Raw genomic sequence first — 19,471 nt, forward strand, 5'->3', positions numbered from 1 at the left:
GTTTGTTGGGCAACATTGCGAGCATCCTTTTGGCGAACACCCTCGCACAAAGGACGTGTGTGTGAGTGTAGCGGAAAAGCGGAAAACTGCGCGCCTGCAGGAATGTTAGTGTTTCTGTGTATTCTGTGAGTTTGTTTCGTGGTGTATGTTTGATGCTGCACAGCCGAAAATGTTCTGGCAGCGGAACTTAATGGATGAATATGAATGAAACCGCCGCAACAGTCCAACTGCAGGAGGCCAGGGGGCGGGGGCGTTTGGGTGGCAGGCGTTGCTTAGTGGGTGGTTCTGGGTGGTTGGGTTTGCCAGGTGGCGAAGACAAGTCCGCACGAGGCCCACGGGCATTGCTGAAGCATGCTTGCCATGCCATCTTTTGTAGCTTACGACTGCTGTGTGCGCTCTTCATCAGCAGCAGCAGTAACAGCAACAGCAGGAGCAGCAACATCTACAAAAACAGCAACAAATATAACATTCTACAACGGCAACTTGTGTCCGCTGGCTTTTCAATGGGACTCTGGGCGAACAAGTGTAACACGTTAGTGTGAGTGCGGCTGCGAGGGCGTTCGTGTGAAGTGGGCACGCTGGAAAAGCGCATTCTCACATTTCAATTAAATAATACCAGCGGCGTTGTTCTGAATTGGCAGGTCAATGGGCGTGCTAGGCCGGGAATCAATTGGGAATAGAAAGTGGTGGAAGGCCAAGAATTTTTAAGGCAGGCCACTTGGGTAAAATTTAAGACTGCGTATACGCTGCGTATACGTAATGTCAACAAGTAGAGCTAGTTTTCAAAGAAAATTGATAATGTGGGGGATTTAAAGATAACTTTAACTGAAACTTGCAACTTCTAACTATAATTTTATTTAATAATAAAAAATATTTAGTAGTTTTCTTGATTTTAATTTGAAGACGTAAAGTACTGGACTTTAAGTTCAAAAGGGCTTCCATAATTTTATTAAATCATAAACATTTCTGCAGTTTATGAAGCAGCAAAGGACATATTAATAATCTGTTGAAAATGTAATTACTTTACAGTATTTTAAATTCGAATCCTTTGGCTCAATTACAAGCGGGTCCCTCAAGTGCCTTGCCTTTATTAATAGCAACTCATGTTGCGTTTAAACTGGACAACAATGGATCTAACGCGCCTGACATGGCACTGGCACTGGCAATGGCACTGGCCCCAGTGACCCACACCCCTCACCGCACACTGTAGGACCCGCCTCGCTGCCTCCACTTAGGATTGCCCATCCAAATCCTGCCAACCGACAAGCCCGCACATATCCCCCTGGGCATGGCATGTGTTAAGGTCTGCGGATACTTTCTATATGCTCGTCATACCATACTTTCATATATGATATAAAAATACATAAATGGACAATGCAAAAGGAAAGATGAGTAAGAGCTCTGTGCCACTGAGCGGGTGAGCGGGCGGGCAGGGGACGACACGGATTAGGGGGAGAATTGATTGCGAGTGGGCCAGGACAGGCCGGGTCCTAAGCGATGGGTGTGGTTGAGAGCTCTGTTCCAAGAACTGCTGCAATAAATGGCCTGAAATCGAGTGATGCAGGAAGGTCGAGTTTATCGGTAGCCAGTGCAACCATATGCTGGAATTCGGAATCGAGCACTCTCGAGCAAAACCGGACAAATTCTTCCGAGTCCCATCGCATAACACCCATACGCACCGTTGGCCCTGTAATCGAAAGGCAACTGTGCCGCACCAGCGTTCCAGCGTAATGCGAGCGATGTCAAGCCCAGTGAGCAGATACTTGTGAGATGCCTGTGAAAGTTTTGAGATATTCTCGTTTAGAATTTCAGCTTCACTCGATTAGAAGCACAATTTCACATGAACTATTTAGATAGTTGGAGTCAAGTTGGGTAACTGCAGATTAGTTGGCAGAGTTTCCAAGCTAAAATACAATCAAGTATGAGGCCCAGAAGACAGCATAGAAAGCTGAAGACAGAAATAAAACAAAGCTCCGAGTAATTAGCATAAAGACAATAAAATTCCATTCAAACACATTTAGAACTCAGATGTTCAGAGCTCTCCGAAAAATAAAAAGATGGGTGTTTTAAATTTTTCTATTGTTTTTTCATATTTTTTTTTGTTGAATATTGTTTTTGTTTAAATTTAAATATGTATATATTTATATATAAAATATATAAGCATAAACGTTTACAAATATAAATATCTTTTATCGCTACCCGACGGCCTCTCATTATCATCCATCTCCATATCTACGTCCGTCTCCATCTTCATCTCTATCTCCATCTCGAGCTCTCACACAATTTGTTTTATGGAATCCCAACATCTCACATATTTCTCTTGTTGCCACATTAACTTTTGCTAAACTTTCCTTAGATGTTCTTCTGTTCAAGTCTCACGAAGTGGGTGTGTGTTTGTGTAAAGTTGCATAGTTAAGATACATATATGTTTGTTAATAGATATATTTACAATAGCGATAAGGTCAACAAAAAAATATTTGTTTGGTGTACGTATGTATGTTTGTCCATTGTGTTGTGTGTTAAACATAGATAAATATTAAGTAGATTTAGTTTCTCCTCTCAACGGTTCGTGCACATTTAACATATTTGATGCCCAAGCGGATACAGGCATATATTGTATCTGCGACATAGGCACGATAATTTAACGAATTGGATTGTTCGACTGATCGATAGACATGTACATAGTAATAATATTATTAGAATAATAAGCTAACATACAATGCAAAATCATAAAATTTAACTTATACCATACGGGTTTACGACACGATTAACTTAAGCTTGACCCGACGCACAGCTAAAATATATGCTTGTGTATATATCTGTATACACCCTCTATCTATATATATGTGAGCAAAGAGAGAAGCGTTCTCCTTTCTCCGGCGGAAGCCTTAATGGATGGCTGACAATTTTGTTTTGTTGCATTCTGCACAGCTGTCTGTCGTTGGCTGAAACTGATGTTCTGCCGCATTCTATTGTTCCACCGTATACACCGACAGAGCTGTCAGGACCTTCAGCCCTCGGAATAGGAACTGAGGCTGCTGCGCGTCGAGCCGGTGAAATGATCTCGCTGCAGGGTATCCGAGGGCATGGAGACAATGAGGGCACCACCGTACAGGGACTCCATTTCATCCATCTGCTGGGCAAAGGTCTCCTCCAGTCGCTGGGGATTCAATAACATAATTAGTATGGAATATAATAGTATCTTCTAATAAGGCAACAACATTCAAACTAAACAACATCTAGGTTGGAGAGATAGACTAAGTAGCGCATGCATTAGTAGGACATTTAGAGCTACAGGAATTTACAGTACAGTACAGTATAAGACAGTGCGTTTCGCGGCCATAGGACATAGGACCCAGGGCTGCGAAACGTCCTGAAGGATAGATTAAAGGACTAAAGGACTAACCTCTTGTTGCAGCCGCTGCTGTAGTTGCTTTACACATAACGAGGCGAGGAGAGCCGGCAAGAAAAGTTTTCGGATATAGATTTTGGTTTTGGTTTCAAAATTTTTTTTGCGTTTTTTTGGTTTTTGTTTCGATAGCAGCGCGTTTTTTTTTTGTTGGTTTGCATGTGTACATGTTTTTATTCAAGAGTGGGTGTGGGTGTGTACAGTGAAGCATCATGAAAATTTCAGTACGATATTATAATGCGTTATGTAAATATTTATAAAAATGTTTAGAGTACGATATGGCTATACAAATGCTTGGCATCTTGCTAAATATGGAATGTCGATTGATTTCTTTGTTTTTTTTCATTACTGTTTTTACTAAGTACGTTATAATACTGCTAAAATGGAATGTATTTGGAGGCGGAAGGCTGTTCCAAGTCAAAACAATACTTTCAACATAAACTCGAATGTTTTTTGTTCAATAAAATTGCAAAATGCAAACATAGTAAACATTGGCAAGACAGAATGTATGGCATTTTCCGATGCGGATTCAGATGCGGATGCAGAGCAGAAGGGTTATTATAGTAGTCTCTACCGATTGGTGGTTAGCCAGATGATATGTTAGTGGAGGGACTAAGTGGGGATGTGCAGTTAGCCAGCACCAAAAAGGAGGAGTAAAAAGCGGTTTCAGTTTCAGTGTTAGTGGGTGTGAGTAGAAATGGTTTCAATTGGTTTGTTAGTGGCCGAGGTGCATGAGCAGGAGCCGGGCGCTGGAACAAGGCAAGTGTCCCTCCTCGGCGCTCCTAGATCGCCGATGAATCCTCCTCGCAGCTGTGCTGCCGCTGGTTGATCCTCGGCAATCGGTACTTGGCGGCATACAAATCGTAGTAGAAATCATCTGAGGAGGCTGCCGAGTCCGCTGAGGCAACGCTCCCATTCTGGCGACTGTGTCCCGGCTTCACCGATGACCTCAGTTGCGGCTGCACCTCGTCCAGCAGGGCGGCCGCCTTGCGTCCCGAGTCAAAGATCACGTCCGCATCGCTGGCGAACCGGGTGGTGAGCTCGCTAATATTATACATGGACTGGGCGCTGCTCAGCGAGGATCGACCGCTGCTCCGGCTGGCTAGCGAGGGTCGCTTTATAGCGAACGAGGTGGAGTGCAGCAGGCGCTGGGTGTGGGCCGTCAGGACGGGTCCCTCGTGGATACGCAGCTCTACGCTGGCGTCCGCTGCCGCTTTGGGATCAACGCGGCTGAACCGGTTGCTCACCAGGCCCAGGTCGTCGGGTGTTTTCGGAGGCGTGCTACCTCTAAACGTGCTCATGGCTGGCTTGGAGCTAGCATCTTCGGCACTGTTCAACACCGGTGGGGTGGTCACCACCTTGACCAGCTCGTTGGCCGGCGACTGGGTAATCAGGCGCAGATGGTTCTGGGCGGGCAGAGTCGTAACGCTGGCCCGCTTCATCTGCTCGGCCAGTAGTTGTTCCTCGTCCTCTTCCAGCACTAGGTCACTGATCATCTGGGAGCGCTGCTGCTTGTGGAAGATGGGCGTACTGGGCACACTGCGACTCAGATCTGGAGCCGAGCCGCGGAAGTTGGCCAGCCGACTGCCACCGCCGCCCATCATCAGGAGCGACGACCGCGAGCGAGGCATCTGAGTGGTGTCGATGAAGGTGTTGCGTGGAATAAGACGCGAGGAGCGCTCGTTGAATATGCCGCGCAGGCGCACCGGCAGCTCCACCTCCTGGTCCTCGAATTCCTCCCGGTTGACCACCAGACCGTGGCGCTGCTCGTGCAGATCGATGGCCGCCTTGATGGATTCATTCAGTTTCTACGCTCACGGTTTCGATTTCGATTTCGAGTTGGTTGTTAAACACATGCATGACCAAGTCCATTGATTGGTTGGTTTATTTTGTATATTTTGGTTAGTAGTTGGGAAGCACAGCGGTAAGCATTTTATTTATTTAAATTTTTATCAGTTATCAGTTATCGGTTTCAGTTTTTTTGTTTTGGTTTAGTTTTGTAGGTAGTAGTAGGTACAGTAGGCCACCAAAGTGAATGCATTTGCGTGGGTGTAAAGAGAGAGAAAAAGTTGAAAAAATAATTGGATTTAGTTGAGCCTTGGTTCGACCAAGTCGCTGCAGCTTCGAGATGAGCAAACGGTTAGTCTTTGTCCCAGATAACAATACTACATCATATAATGCCCCATTGACGTTTTGAGGTTGCAATTAAAAGTAATCTTCGTTATTTGGAAGATGATTCATGGGTGGTTCGACACTTGTTAGGGGCATGAGTCAGAGACCACTAGGCTATTAATGAATCAGACGATTTTTATTAGCATAGATAGTCAGTCAAACCCTGGGTATTGCTCATCTGCAAGCCGCAAAGAATTGGCGGGAATTTGTCGGGAGAGGTTTTTTGGAGGAGAGGGGAGCACAAGACACCACAGTTCACCGAAAACCAATTAATATACAACAGTTATCAGTACCAACTTATATCAATCGAGTCGATCTACTTTGTACATTAAAAAAGAACACAAAACACCAACGAAATAAGGTGGAGAGCACTTGGTCGAAAGAGCTCGTTGGGAGCGTTTCTTATGCGGATCGCAAGTGGAGAGGGGATGGGCATACACACCTGTTTGCGGGGCGCCAGCTGTTCGCGCCACTCGCGCAGCTCCGCCTTCAGGCGGTCGTCGATCTCCGACAGCTTGGTCTGCTCGTGCTCCACCAAGGCTTTGCGCTTCTCGTTCTGCAGCTGCTCCAGTTCTCTGTGGGATGTGGATAAGGTGAAGACACGACCATGTTTTTTGAACCAAAAGAACCTACCTTATGGCGGATTCACGTGTGGCACGTAGCTCTTCTAATTGCTTTTGATGTTTGACCTCGAAGCGGCGCTCCTCTTGCATGTAACGCTTCTTCTCCTGCTCCTGGAACTGTAGATGAAAGATGTTAGAAATTATATGACCCAGACTATGCCACTCAGTCATTGCTCACCTTCTTCAGGCGTTCGCGTTCGATCTCGGGATCCAGATTCGTAGAAATACGCAACGATTCCCGGAACATTAGGTCGCGTGCCTTGCGCTCAGCTCGGATTCGCTTGGGCAGGGCTCGCTTCTCCAGCGTCTGCTTCTTGACCAGATCCTCCTCCTTGCGCAGCAACATGCGCTTCACCTGCTCCAGCTCCTTGTCGTGCCGGATAATCATCTGGTGGCGCTGCATGAAGCAAATCTCCTTGACATGTCGCTTGGACAACTGGTGGCGTTCGTGCAGCTGCTTCTCCTCCAGCTCCCAGAGCAGAGCCTCACGCGTCCTCATCGCATTCTGCTTCTGTTGCAGGAAGTTGCGATTGATGCTGGCCAGGTGTTCCCGGTGCTTCTCACTGAGCCGCCTCAACAGCAGCTCATGCCGCTCCTTGAGCGAGTCGAGGAAGGCGCGCTCCTTTTCGTCATGATCCAGTTCCATGGCCGATCGCCGCTGCTTGAACTCATCCTTGCGCTTGTCCTTGGGGAACAGGTCAACCTCTTGCTTGAGCAAGCGGATCTCCTGCTTAAGGTTCTCCCGGAAGATCTTCAGCTCCTGCTCCTGCTCGGAGCGGATGCGCTTCGACGAGGAACGCAGCTCGTTCTCCTGCGTCTGCTCGGTTTTCTCCACCAGCTGCTTGTGCTGTCGCGCCAGCATATCCATGTCCGCCTCGTAGGTCTTCTCCAGCGAGGAGTGTTCCTGCTCGAAGCGGCGGTCCTGCTGCTCCTTGGCTTGTTGCTCCTTTATGTGCAGTTCAGTCTGCTGCTTCTTCTCCTGCTTCTGGAGCATCTTCAGCTCTCGCAGCTCCAGCTTACGGAAGTCGTGATCATCATAGATGCGACCGTTCTCCTCGTCGCCGTAGATCACCCGGCTGGTAGTTGTGGTCATTTGCACGCCATCGATCTCGAACTTGCGGGTGCGCTTGCGCGTCTTCTTGCGCAGGTTTCGCAGTTCGATCTCCTCCTTGGTGAGCGCAGACTTGACCACAGGCGGAGGCCTGGTCCTGGGTCGGATGACAACCTCCTCTTCCTCGTCGATGGTCATGTGATTGTGATTATTCGTCACAGAGGGAGGTGGAGGCGGCATCAGTACGGCCGCCGGTAACTGTTGCGACTGCGGCTTGTTGTTAAGATCCACCTCGTGGCGACTGTCATGACTAGTGTTGGTGCCAACGCTGTCCACGTCGGAGCCTCCGCTGCCGCTCACTTGCACTTCGATGCCCCGCCGCCCCCGGACAGAGCCATTCTCGCTCAGCGAGCTATCCGGCGATCGCTTCTCCGGCTTGAATCGGTTTACGATGATGTTCACATCCTCCGGCATAATTCCGTTCGGCTGGCGCTTGACGCCGTCCATCTCGTTGCTGCTGTCCTTCACCTTGACCCCTTCGTCGCCCACTGTGACGACCGACACATGGCTGGTGTCCATCAGCTGGTCACTGTGATCGTGGCTGCCCGACGCCGTATGGTAAGCAGAATCGTCGTCCGCATACGATGGACTCACGATCAGTACCTCGCTCTCGTCCAGCTTGCGGGCATGGACAGTGGTGGTGGCATTGTGGGGCTGCGGCGGAGGCGCAGGTACCACTCCCGCCGGATCGTTGACCGCCAATATCATGGAGGACTGTTTGTAGGGTGGCGTGCCGGAATCGCCCAAGCTGTCGTCCAGCGATGGGAAGTCGTCGTCCGTCGAGGATTCGTTCAGGTGAGTGCTCTTGTTCAGGTCATTAGACACGATAATCACCTCCGATGGAGCCACCGAGTTGTCGATAATCACCGGCGGATGGGTGCTTGTTACCACGGTGATTTGGCTCACCGACTCCAAGCTATTTGGCAATACCACGTGCTGCGGCTGCGGCGGCGACTGTCGCGGGGCTGGGGCATCGCTGTTGATGGTTATCAGGGATGTACTGGAGCTGAGCGTTCTCGCATTGGAAACGCTTCCCGAGGAGCTCGACGAGGCCACTGACTGCACGGACACAATGGACGAGGCTGTGGGCGAGGGTGGCTGCGGTTTCTGTTCAATGGTCTCCTGTCCAATGGCTACCTCAATAGCTGTGGTGACTGGCGAAGCGGGTTCGGGAGTGGATACCTTCTTGGGCGACATCTGAGCATCTCCAGCTGGCTGCTTCGCTGCATTAGCGGCGACTGCAACAGCCATGGGTGGTGGCGGCGCTTTACCCTTCTCCTTCTTGACAAAGTGCTGAAGAAAAACCATACATCAGTTGGCACTGGGATAAGGAAACAGTGTAGAATTATACCTTTTTGTCGGACTCGGTTTTTTCAGCTGCCTCGGCAACAGCTGCCACCGCCGCTGCTGCTGCTGCTGCGACTGCTGGGGCAGGAAGTTGTGGGGGTGGCGGTGTTTTTTGGGGCGACGGCGGCGCTGGAGCAGGCACTTTGGTATGCGGCGGCGGCTGCTGGGCTGCCGGCTCAACATTGTCATCCTTGCTGTGGTTTGGTCTGTCCGGAGTGGTGGCTTTAGTTGTTGTGGGTGCAGTTGTTGCTGCCGCTGCTGTTGCTGCTGCGGCGGTTGGTAAACTGCTACTTGGTTGGGGCTGCTCTTTGGCATCCCGCAAAATGGATGTAGGTGTACCTGGAACTGTTTTATTCGGTTTTTTGGGTAACTAAAGATCAACTAAAGGAAATAATAAGAAAACCTACGTTTGTCAATGTCTTGGCTCTGCAGCGAAGCAGAGTCATCGTCCAGGTCGAGCTGGAGCGCCGAGTTGCGGGGTTCCTAAAGGTTGGAAAAAAAGGAAAGTCCTCATTAGCTTTTGATTCTCTGGATTGTTTCCTAAGTGAGGTTTTTAACTAGCATTGACTACTTGACTTTATTTAATTTAGAAACTCAATAATTAGACTAGTCTTCTCTTTCGGCGAGCCGAATCACTGTCAGAAATTCGAGCTGTTTCCTAATTTCCCGAAGAATTAAAGCAAACAATCCCCACCGATTCGGATTTGTTTACATCAGGATTTTTGTTATTGCCCCACAAACGATATCTGAATCTTGAGGCAAGATAGTGTCAGGTTTGTTATTCTGATCTAGTCAGTCCCTTAGGCATTGGAGACCCCGTCTAATAGTAAGTGTGGGCTACTTGCACAAGAAACCGATAACATGGCAAGGGCTTACGGTGGAGTCTCCGTAGGAGGAGGGATGTGATAAGCATTTGGCAATGCTGATAAAAATAAGTAAACTAATTGTGCGCGCCCGCTATCAAAGACCAGTGCCAGGATGCAGTGCCGGATAAGTTGCTGGGGTTGGGAGCGGGAGGTGCCGGTGCCGGTGCCAGTGGGTGGGCAAGGTCGGACCGAGAGCGGACGAGAACGGAGAACGGACGGGTTGCTGTAGAACGACTTACCAACCCTCTGATAGAGTGAGCGCCGCTTCACTTGGCGTTTAAGCTTCTATATCAATTATTTCGAAGTAACCACACAAAATGATAAGCACACAAATTGCGACATTTTTTTTTTTGGCAGAATGGAGCAAACACAAGGCAACAAATAAAACAACAAACCAAGATAAAAAAAACAAGTTATTATGAAAAAATAATATATCGCATGGTGCGGAGAACGTTTTTGGTTTTGATTTTGATTTTGGTTGGGTTGAGGCGGCAGCGTGTAAGAAAGAAGAGAGAGCATTTGGAGAGGTGAGAGAGAACGTTTAGATTATCATCACGTCTAGCATTGGACTGACTACAAGGGTGCAGTGCGGGGCCCATGGATCCAAACTCATGGAGATTCAAACTCACCTCGGTCTCGTCGTCCACCACCTCCTCAACGACCTCAGCCTTGTACTCGAGCAGCAGGTCCTTAATGGGCTTGGCGTCCATGTCCCTGCTGATGAAGCTATGCTGCAGCAGCACATCCGTCGTCGGCCTCTGCTGGGGATCCTGTTCGGCGAAATTGGGTTAGAACTAATAGAAGTATTAGCCACGGAGTGGTGTTACCTTGACTAAAGACTTCTTGAGGAAGTCGTTGAACTCTTTGCTCCACCTGGCCGGCTGCTCTAGCTTGGGCGGCTCGCTTTTTTGGATCTTGAGGAGCACACGCATCGGCGACATCTCGCTGTTGGGCGGCTCCATTTGGGCCAGCTCGATTAGCGTTATGCCCAGTGACCAGACGTCCACTTTGTGATCGTACGGGTTGTCCCGGAACGTTTCGCACAACACCAGCTCCGGCGCCATCCAATAAGGGGTGCCGATGAACGTGTCGTGCTTCTGCATCGTGTGTTTGTTCTTGGCCGAGACGCCAAAGTCCGCTGCAATGAAGGAACTCTAATAGATATACTCTTAAACAGCCTAACAGTCAGACATACCCAGCTTGACGCCACCCTCCATGGTGAGGAGAACGTTTCCTGCCTTCAAGTCGCGGTGGATGACCTTATTGCGGTGCAGAAAGGTTAGACCCTCGGTCATGTGCTTGCACACGTAGGCAATTTGCGGCTCAGTTAGTGGCTTCTCAAGCTCCACCATGATGCTGTCCAGGGCTCCGCCATCGCAGTACTCGATCAGCATCTGGCGGGAGTGGGAGATTAGCTCATGAATGTCCAAAAAAGGAGCTTCGTAAGTCAATACTCACCCACAGCTTATCATCAAGGGAGAAGGCCTCGTACAGCTCCACCACATTGGGGTGTTTGATCTCCGAGAGAATGTCGATTTCGACCATGTGGTCGCTGAGGTTCTCCTCGTCCTCCAGCGTACACATCTTGGCGGCGGCGAAGCGCTTCTGTTCTCGGTGCTGGGCCTTGTACACCTTTCCAAAGGCACCGTCGCCCAGCTCACCGACCATCTCCCAGAAATCCTCCGGGTTTGTGTCCATCTTGATGTTGTTGTAAAGCCGCTTCTTCTTGGCCTCACCCCCACCGAGGTGGAAGACCTTCTTCAGGCTGGTCAGTATAGACATGGCGTGGCTTTTGTTTTCCTCTGATTGTGGTACTTCTGCTACGGCTGCTGGCTAGTTGGTTTCCCCTTGGCTCGGAGTCGGACTTCTACATAGTGCGCTTAGCTCCTGGGCGAGAGTACAACAAGGAAAACTAGATTTGGTGAAAGCTGCGGAGTGTGCAAGTCGTACATAGTATGTTCATTCGTATGAGCTCGCGCACCAGCGTTTATTGATTGGTTTTGCACCAGTCTCGGGCTCGGACAGTATGGAATGGAACTGGGACCGATGCCAAAATGGACTCAGATCGAGTCCGGGGAAACGGGTGACCGGTGGGTAACCCGGACAGCAGCCCACTTTTAACTAGACTTACCTATTAGCCAGCCGTGTCGTTTTACACACACACACACTCTCTCTCTGTTTCCCTATATCTTTCGTTTAGTCCAGCGAAATAGGCCAACGAGCGGGGATTGTGGGCTTGGTTTGCGACGTCTTCAACGCTTCTGTATGTTTTATAATTTAATTAGCAGCTCGCAGCGAGCTCTAATATTTGTAGAAAAAACACGTACGAATGGGAGGAAAATGATTACAAACGAGAAAAAGTCAAAGACGTAGACAAAAGAGCGTAGTGTGTGCGTGAGTGTGAGTGCGAGTGTGTCTCGTCTTTTTCAAAGTGTTTGTGAGCTGGTCTCTGGGCTTTTTCTCCGCCCCTCTTCACAGCTAAAGCCACTGCCCCGTTTAACGTTTAATTTGGCAAAATCTTAGCGAAACCCGATAGCCAAGCTAAATAGCTGCATTGCCGCCTTGAATCCGAACAATGTGGCTGGGAATTTGTAAACAACACGCGCACAAACCGAGTTTTAAAGGCTCATTGATGATTACGATTCATTGGATCGCCGAATGGGCGTGAAACTGTAGACGCAGTCAGAGATACGAAATTACCTCATCCACCCGCCCGATCGCTCACTTTTTTTTATTTATCAGGTGCGTCGCGCTACGTTTGCCGTCGGTGCTATTGCCGTCCAATTTTCTCCGTCCACCCGCGCCCTTTCTCCAACTATAAAACGTATTCGTATTTTTCCCTGGCAAATCTCCTCGCTTCGGTGTTATGTTTTAGTGGTGGAACTAGCTTCGATACACCGATAAATCACCAGGCATCGATTCTTCTTGCTGGTTTATTTGCCTCATCTATTTACTAATCCTAGTTGCTCTCGAATTAAGCAAATGCCTTTAAATTAATAGTGTGGTTTCATTAACACTATCATATCTTATCCAGCAAATGGTATATAGACTTGGGACAGTCCATCGCTATTGCATTTGCATCGAAATTTCTCTCTCGAAAATGGCGTTTAGGTCATCTTTGAGAGTGAAGAGAGCGGCACTATATTTGCCTTCGCCAAGGGCACAAAACACAACACACACACAAACTCACTTCGACACCACATAAGAAAAATAAATCATGTTCCTGATGGGCACTTTACTTTTAGGTATTTTAGAAAGAAATTAGTTTACGTTTTAGGCCTATTTTATTCTGTCAAATGGATTTGCACTTTCTATCTTCCGATCGGCGATTATTTGTTCAATATTTTTCACTTTTTTGCTGGAAAGTGTGACCAGCTGTTGATAATAGTTGATAACTAAACCCTAAAAAATATTTCTAAAATAACTAAAAACTTTGAATATAATATATAGATTATTGTTTGTAGATTCATGTTATTTATTTTTAATATGTAGGCACAACATTTTCCAATCACGCCTGCCAACGGTACGCGAATCATTTATTGTTAGTATTTTTTTTTTGGTATTACAAAAAAATCGATTAAAATGCGAGGGAAATTTAAAATGAAACTTTGCTCTAATTAGTAGTGCATCAATGGTTTTATTTTAATTATATTTAAAGAGTATTACGTATTGTCAGATACATATATTAAAAATCAGTTTTTAAGCTTGAAAAGTTGTGAAAAGAGTCTATATATGAGTCAATAAAAAAGTAAAGTATACATTAAATTCTGATCATTTACACTGAAGTTGATTTTACGTGAATGAGGCGGATCGGGTAACAGACGTTGGAGGCCTATAAAAGGGCTGCGAGTTTACAGGTGGGCAGTTTATTATTGCACTTGCAATGAAGTCCATATTGGCTCTACTTTTTTTTGTGTCCTGTGCAAAGGCTCTTGTCCACTATGTGAAGCTTAAAAAAGGCAGTAAGATATTGAAAAAGAGGCGCCAACTTTCAGTTATATTGAAACGTACTAATTTCAGAGGAAGGTTGTCTATCGCCAACTGGAGCGGAAATGACGGTTTGGGGTATGGTACAGGACGATAAAACATGTGGCCTTTATCATTGCCAAAATAAGCAAGGGGACGCCTTGATTCACTAGTAAGAAAAGTAGACGTAAGAAGTAATTTAACAAAAACCAAAATTATGTTTTTTTAATTCGTTGTATGAAGTTGCCAAATACCTGCGACATTTATGAAATGTTTTTCCGATGGAGTCCTTACCACAGAGGATTTTCCACAATGTTGTTGGATGTGTTGTACTTTCGTGGCGTGTGACGGTGGCAAGGCTCGTGTAATGCCAGGTTTAGAAGAATTTCCCCCAGCTGGCGGAGAAAATCCACAAAGTGGAGGAGAAAATCCACAAAAAGGGGGAGACAATCTACCTCCAAGATCACCTGCAGATGACGACCAATTTGTTCCTCCAGAACCTATGGGTTTTATAACAGAAAATCCTATTATTGTGGACTCTGTGCAATTGGATCGAGAAGGACATCCGATAGGCAGTAGTCGAGGACGAGCATCAAAACCAGAGCCTGCAAACTCGAAGCAACTATTTAAATATATCTAAATAAATAATTCGAACTTAAATCAACAACTTTTCGAAGAGAATTCTTTAAAGTTGGGCACTCTGAAATCGTTGTTGTAAAATATCTAATGAGACATTTAATCAGTTCAGTTCAAAGAGTCGCTAGAGAATATGCATTTTCTTTCTGGGGTGTTGCTTTTTTTGGGGATTAGCATACCCAGTATTCTGTCAGAGTTGTGCGATAATCTAACTGGAGAGTGCAAGGAGCTATCTGCCACAGGGTGTCCAGAAGTCTTTTCCAATCTGGCTTGGATCGGACAATCGGTAAAGTTTTGTGATGAGGACAGGGGCATAGTTTGCTGCCCATTGCCTCTGAATAGACAGCCTTTATTCGTTTCCACCAACGAGAGACAATTCGAAAGCGGTAAAAATTTGACTAAGAAATGTATTTCTTTTGGAAATAAATGTTACTATACAATTTTCTTAAAACCCACAGAATGTAGACGCTTTAATGAGATTAGAACTTCCTGCCGCTCCACGCCGTTGATTGTGGGTGGCACGAAAGCTTCCAGTCGGGAATTCCCCTTCATGGCCCTGCTGGGTCAACGTAAAAGCAACGCTTCCCGCATCGACTGGGTCTGTGGCGGAACATTAATTCATCCCAAGTTCGTGCTTACCGCTGCCCATTGCCTGGAGACAACCGAGTAAGTGGTAGGGTCTCAAATACCCAGAATTATACCCAGAAACATATTTTCACATCTGCCCACGAAGTTGGTTGGTTTTATTGAAAAATTTGATATCTGATACGGGGCGTATGAGTAACATTAGCAGAAAGTAAACTACTTTTAAACAATAATTAACAAATGTGTTTTAGGACCAAGGGCGAACGTCTGGACCCTAGCTTTGACTGTCCCAAGTTTGTGGTTAGACTTGGAGACCTGGACTACAACAGCGAATCAGATGATGCCCAGCCCCAGGACTTTAGGTTAGTCAACTATGTTGTTCATCCCGGATACGACGAGGACGATGATACTGGAAGCCGAAAAAACGACATTGGCTTGCTGGAGCTGGACAGGAACGCAGTTTTGAACGAGTTCGTAGCCCCGGCATGCCTGCCTCCTAGCAGGGGCAATGAAAACCTCCTTGTGACGGCGGCTGGTTGGGGAGCCACAGCCGAGGGCGGGCCAACATCCTCGCATCTGAATAAAGTCACCCTGGAACGGTTTGACGAAACGCTGTGCAGCCAGAGGATAGAGCACAAGATCGACACCCGGACACAGCTCTGTGCCGGATCACGATCTGGAAACGCCGACACGTGCTACGGGGACTCTGGTGGACCCGTCTTTGTGCAGCATCCTAGATTCGCCTGCCTCAAGCAGGTCATTGGCATCACTTCGTACGGCATCGTGTGCGGTGTCCAGCAATTGCCCAGTGTATATACGAGGGTGCATCTATACACTGACTGGATCGAGAACATTGTTTGGGGGGTATAAATGCCATAGGTCCCCTTTCAGTTAATTGCCGACAGTTTATTGTTCAACTTTCGCATCATTAATGTGAAAATAAATATAATTAAAAATTAAAATTAAATGTAACCCACGGGCTGCGGAGAGGCTTGCATACCCTTATACCCCAAATAAAACTGTTTGCAGATCTTGATGCAGATTTAATGCAAACATTTTTTTTCAGGCTTTTGATGCAGTTTTGCGGAGAATCGATCTACAAATCGTTTAAGGTAATATTTTCAAGGATCCGATAAAAATTGTCCAATCCTGATTTTTAAAAGGAGTACATAAAGAAAAATATGAAAAATATCAATCCAAAATTTTGTTTTAGGATTTTGATGCAGTTTTGCGGAGAATCGATCTAAAAATCGTTTAAGGTAATCCTTTCAAAGATCGGATGAAAATTGTCCAAGATATGGGCATCGCAAGGGGCCAAAACTGGCAATCTTGGAAATCCTGATTTTTCAAGGGGCACCATCAGGAAAAATATGAAAAATATCAATCCAAAATTTTGTTTTAGGATTTTGATGCAGTTTTGCGGAGAATCGATCTACAAATCGTTTAAGGTAATCCTTTCAAAGATCGGATAAAAATTGTCCAAGATATGGGCATCTAAAGGCCAAAAGTGCCAATCTTGGAAATCCTGGTTTTTACAAGGGTACCATCAGGAAAAATATGAAAAATACCGATCCAAAATTTTGATTCAGGCTTTTGATGCAGTTTTGTGGAGAATTGATCTACAAATCGTTTAAGGTATTCCTTTCAAGGATCCGATAAAAATTGTCCAAGATATGGACATCCAAAGGGCCAAAACTGAGAATCTTGGAAATTCTGATTTTTCAAAGGGTACCACGTCAAAGAGTGATGCTGTTTTGCGGAGAATCGAATGATTAAAAGGCACGTGATCATTTAAAAATCATTTTGTCAGCTTTAATCAAATGTGGAGATAACAATTGAATAACAAACGTCTGGGGACTTAGGCTAGGAGGATGTGGGCGGTGGTTGGATGGTGCGAATGACGTATACATAATAATATAGCGATGAGTGCTCTCTCTTTAGTCGTGCTGCAGTGCATTACTTAAGGCTAAGGACACAGTGGAAGGCTAAGTGCTAGAGGACCCTGTAGAAGGCCAAGGAGGATGCCGGATGACGTCCCGGTTGGCTGGATAAGGAAAACAGTGCTGCTGCTGCAGAACTACAGGCGGTAGAGCTGCTGCAGGTCGTGGCGCCTCTGGGCGTCCTTCCTGTCCCGGATCTCCTGCTTTCGGACCTCCGACTGCTTGTAGACGAACAGCGGACGGAAAACGATGGCCCGGCGCTGGCGCTCTAGCTTCTGGGGCTGGACATCGCGGCGCTGACGTCCAGAGTACGGCCGGAAGAGGTTCGACTTGGCCGTGTCGTGGGCGTACAGGGTGCTGAGGAAGTCAAAGTACGGTCTCGACTTCAGGCTGTCCGGCTGGGTGAGCGGGGAGGGGCTATAGCTGAACTGGTTCGGGGTCTCGATGTCCAGAAGGGAGTGCGGGACCTCTTGGAGCTGGGGTCGTGCCGTGGCCATGGCCACCAGGATCACCAGGATCACAGAGGAGAGCTGGAAGAGAGGAAAGAACAGTCAGTTTTGAGTCATCGCTGAAAGGGGAGGTGTGAATAGCCACTGGAGGCCAGAACCTAGCGGTCGGTGCCTGGACCAGAACCTGTCCACTGCTCTTAGCGCTTATGCTGCAAATTAGCATACAATAATTAATTTAAATTAGCCTGCTGGAGATGGAGATGGAGACGGAGACGGGCTAGTCAATGATATAACCGCAATCAAATCTAATTTATAGTCGCACGTAAAATATTCATGAGCACGTCTCTGCTCATGATTTTGGTAGGCGTCATCGAGCATGAACCGAGAACAAACCCAGCTGATCTCGAGGCGCCAGTTATGCCCATACCCATCTAACCGGATGCACTGGTACCGGACTACCCTCTAATTTATGCTGGCTACACCCAAAAAAATCTACAACCGATCATCTCCCAGCTAACACCAAAGGGTAATGTTGGCTTCTGCCACGACTTTCAATTAACTTTTTTATTTTGCAATTAATTTTAGAAAAATGGTATTTTTAGCCTTTATTGCGAATACCTTCAAGACTACATATTCCTGGAATCCGAAATGCCATTTATTTTCGACTATTCATTCCGAATTATGTAAAACCTTAACCGCAGACAGAAAACAAATTAATTTCAATCAGCAACATGGGCTGCTGAAAAGGAGAAGCTGATTGCGAGCTGTAACCGGTTGGGTTTTTGTGGTTCAGGGTTAACTGAAGCATCAAGGCTTCCAACAGGATTGCCCCAGACAACTACAGATCATCCAAAGATTATCCGAAGTGCCATAAAGCCGATCTTTTATGACACTTCCTTATGAAGATCACAAGATCACAAGATCTCGAGAGGTAGCAGTTTTTCGAATAGAAATAGAATAACTTGATTCGATAATGCGCTTGGCCTTGTCCGGCGGCGAAATAATCAGAGTACCCCCAGACCGTTTTGCAGCTTTAATTTGTGAATTTTCGTTAAAAATGTTAATCGCCGAAACACGTTTCTTTGTTTTGCTCATAAATTTTGAATCGATACCGATCTTGAGATGATATACTCACTTGCCAAGTGTATGCGAACATCTTTGATGCGGGTACCGTTTAATTGCTCTTTTGGATTTAATCGGCTAATGAATTATCCTTTTTTTGGTCACTAACGAGTTATCCTGTTCACTGGCCCAGCGATCGTATTATAAGTTCGCACTCGCGGTATGTCCGAATCGGAATGATGGATCGTGAATTGAAAATGTCTATATTATGACTGCGTGTTATCAGTGATTGATAATCAATGGCTTGACACCTTGTTGGCCCCCGGGGTTATTATGGCTTATTCTCGAGATGTTGTCGCCACTAAGCGTGCGCCTGAACTGTTCAGAATATTTGTCACAATTCACTTTTATACGGCCAGCACGATGTTTTGTGTACGGCGAACGGGTTTCGGTGCTTCGATTTTAGCCTGGCTTTCAGACGCTAACTGTTGCCGATATCGCGGCGTACCCCGTCTGGGGGTGGGGAGGGGGGAAGAATTGCACCCAAAGAAAAGGGTAGTAGCAAGAGCCTAGGATGCTCCACTCTCCAAACTAGAGTTAACCCTTCTCATCCAAATATATTGAAGTTTTAATAAAATTATTGTAATCTTTACCAGAAAATCTATTTTTATCCAAAAGTTTGCTAATTTTTTTTCTTTGTGGTTTTTTTTTTTTTGGGGTTTGCGAACTTGGCTCTGGCTCTTGGCCAGATTGCCAAATAGCTGGCAGTGCTGCATCCAAGATTTGGCCACTCCAGCTGGTCACGTAATTAACGCCTTCGATAATTCCCAGGGGGGGATCTGGGTTTCGTATCATGTATATGCGTCAGATACATATTTGTTTTCGTTTCGGATCGAATTAATTAAATTTTTTCCATGACGCACTTACTAATCAAAGACTCTAATCCGTTGAAATCGGAAATGTGGATGTGCTCCGTTCGATATCCCTGGAATACCAGAGCAGTCTCGGATCGGATAGCGGATATTTTGATGGTAATCCACAGCTCTAGACACGGAAGCCAAAGGGGAGTCGTAAAGCTCTCACACCTCACAGATCGTTATGGGCTTAAGTTATGCAAATTGTTTGGCGGCTTTGGTTATTTGGTGACGCATGTCGGAATGCTTGGAAAATTGTCAACCCACTTGAGCTTGGCTTTCATGCTTGAGGGGAATCCGAAGGTCGAGTGTTCTTGTCAATGGTAATGAGCCAGCCTCCACCACCACCACCGCCACCGCCATGCTCGACTGGCCAAAGATAAAGATATAA

The 19,471-nt window shown here is 46.6% G+C and overlaps 3 protein-coding genes across 11 annotated transcripts; 1 reads left to right on the forward strand and 2 right to left on the reverse strand.

Moving 5' to 3' along the window:
- Window positions 1-2,426: 2,426 nt before the first annotated feature.
- Slik (Sterile20-like kinase) lies at window positions 2,427-12,911 on the reverse strand. 9 transcript variants are annotated; one of them, XM_017252759.3, is made up of 14 exons: window positions 12,799-12,911; window positions 11,660-11,829; window positions 10,987-11,415; window positions 10,724-10,922; window positions 10,356-10,666; window positions 10,158-10,298; window positions 9,772-9,813; window positions 9,070-9,145; window positions 8,667-9,007; window positions 6,383-8,608; window positions 6,215-6,321; window positions 6,024-6,156; window positions 3,407-5,217; window positions 3,039-3,160 (listed from the first exon to the last, which is right to left on the reverse strand). In XM_017252759.3, exons 3-13 carry the CDS (start codon window positions 11,308-11,310, stop codon window positions 4,192-4,194), a joined length of 4,926 nt encoding a protein of 1,641 aa, XP_017108248.2. In that variant the 5' UTR covers window positions 11,311-11,415; window positions 11,660-11,829; window positions 12,799-12,911; the 3' UTR covers window positions 3,039-3,160; window positions 3,407-4,191. The 9 variants fall into 9 exon arrangements, with proteins under 9 accessions (XP_017108253.2, XP_070135305.1, XP_070135306.1 ...); XM_070279201.1 differs by having other exon boundaries at window positions 12,768-12,899; XM_017252764.3 differs by lacking the exon at window positions 12,799-12,911 and having other exon boundaries at window positions 2,427-3,160; window positions 3,407-3,433; window positions 11,660-12,439.
- A 1,311-nt stretch (window positions 12,912-14,222) lies between these two features.
- LOC108133065 (venom protease) lies at window positions 14,223-15,664 on the forward strand. The gene is made up of 3 exons (XM_017252769.3): window positions 14,223-14,516; window positions 14,589-14,796; window positions 14,967-15,664. The coding sequence occupies exons 1-3, from the start codon at window positions 14,264-14,266 to the stop codon at window positions 15,583-15,585; spliced, it is 1,080 nt and encodes a 359-aa protein (XP_017108258.2). The 5' UTR covers window positions 14,223-14,263; the 3' UTR covers window positions 15,586-15,664.
- Window positions 15,665-16,502: 838 nt separating this feature from the next.
- Window positions 16,503-18,555, reverse strand: Lst (Limostatin). The gene is made up of 2 exons (XM_017252426.3): window positions 18,240-18,555; window positions 16,503-17,185 (listed from the first exon to the last, which is right to left on the reverse strand). The coding sequence occupies exons 1-2, from the start codon at window positions 18,258-18,260 to the stop codon at window positions 16,793-16,795; spliced, it is 414 nt and encodes a 137-aa protein (XP_017107915.2). The 5' UTR covers window positions 18,261-18,555; the 3' UTR covers window positions 16,503-16,792.
- Between the last annotated feature and the right edge of the window lie 916 nt (window positions 18,556-19,471).

The sequence above is a fragment of the Drosophila bipectinata genome, chromosome 2R, assembly GCF_030179905.1.
Source record: "Drosophila bipectinata strain 14024-0381.07 chromosome 2R, DbipHiC1v2, whole genome shotgun sequence".
NCBI lineage: Eukaryota > Metazoa > Arthropoda > Insecta > Diptera > Drosophilidae > Drosophila > Drosophila bipectinata.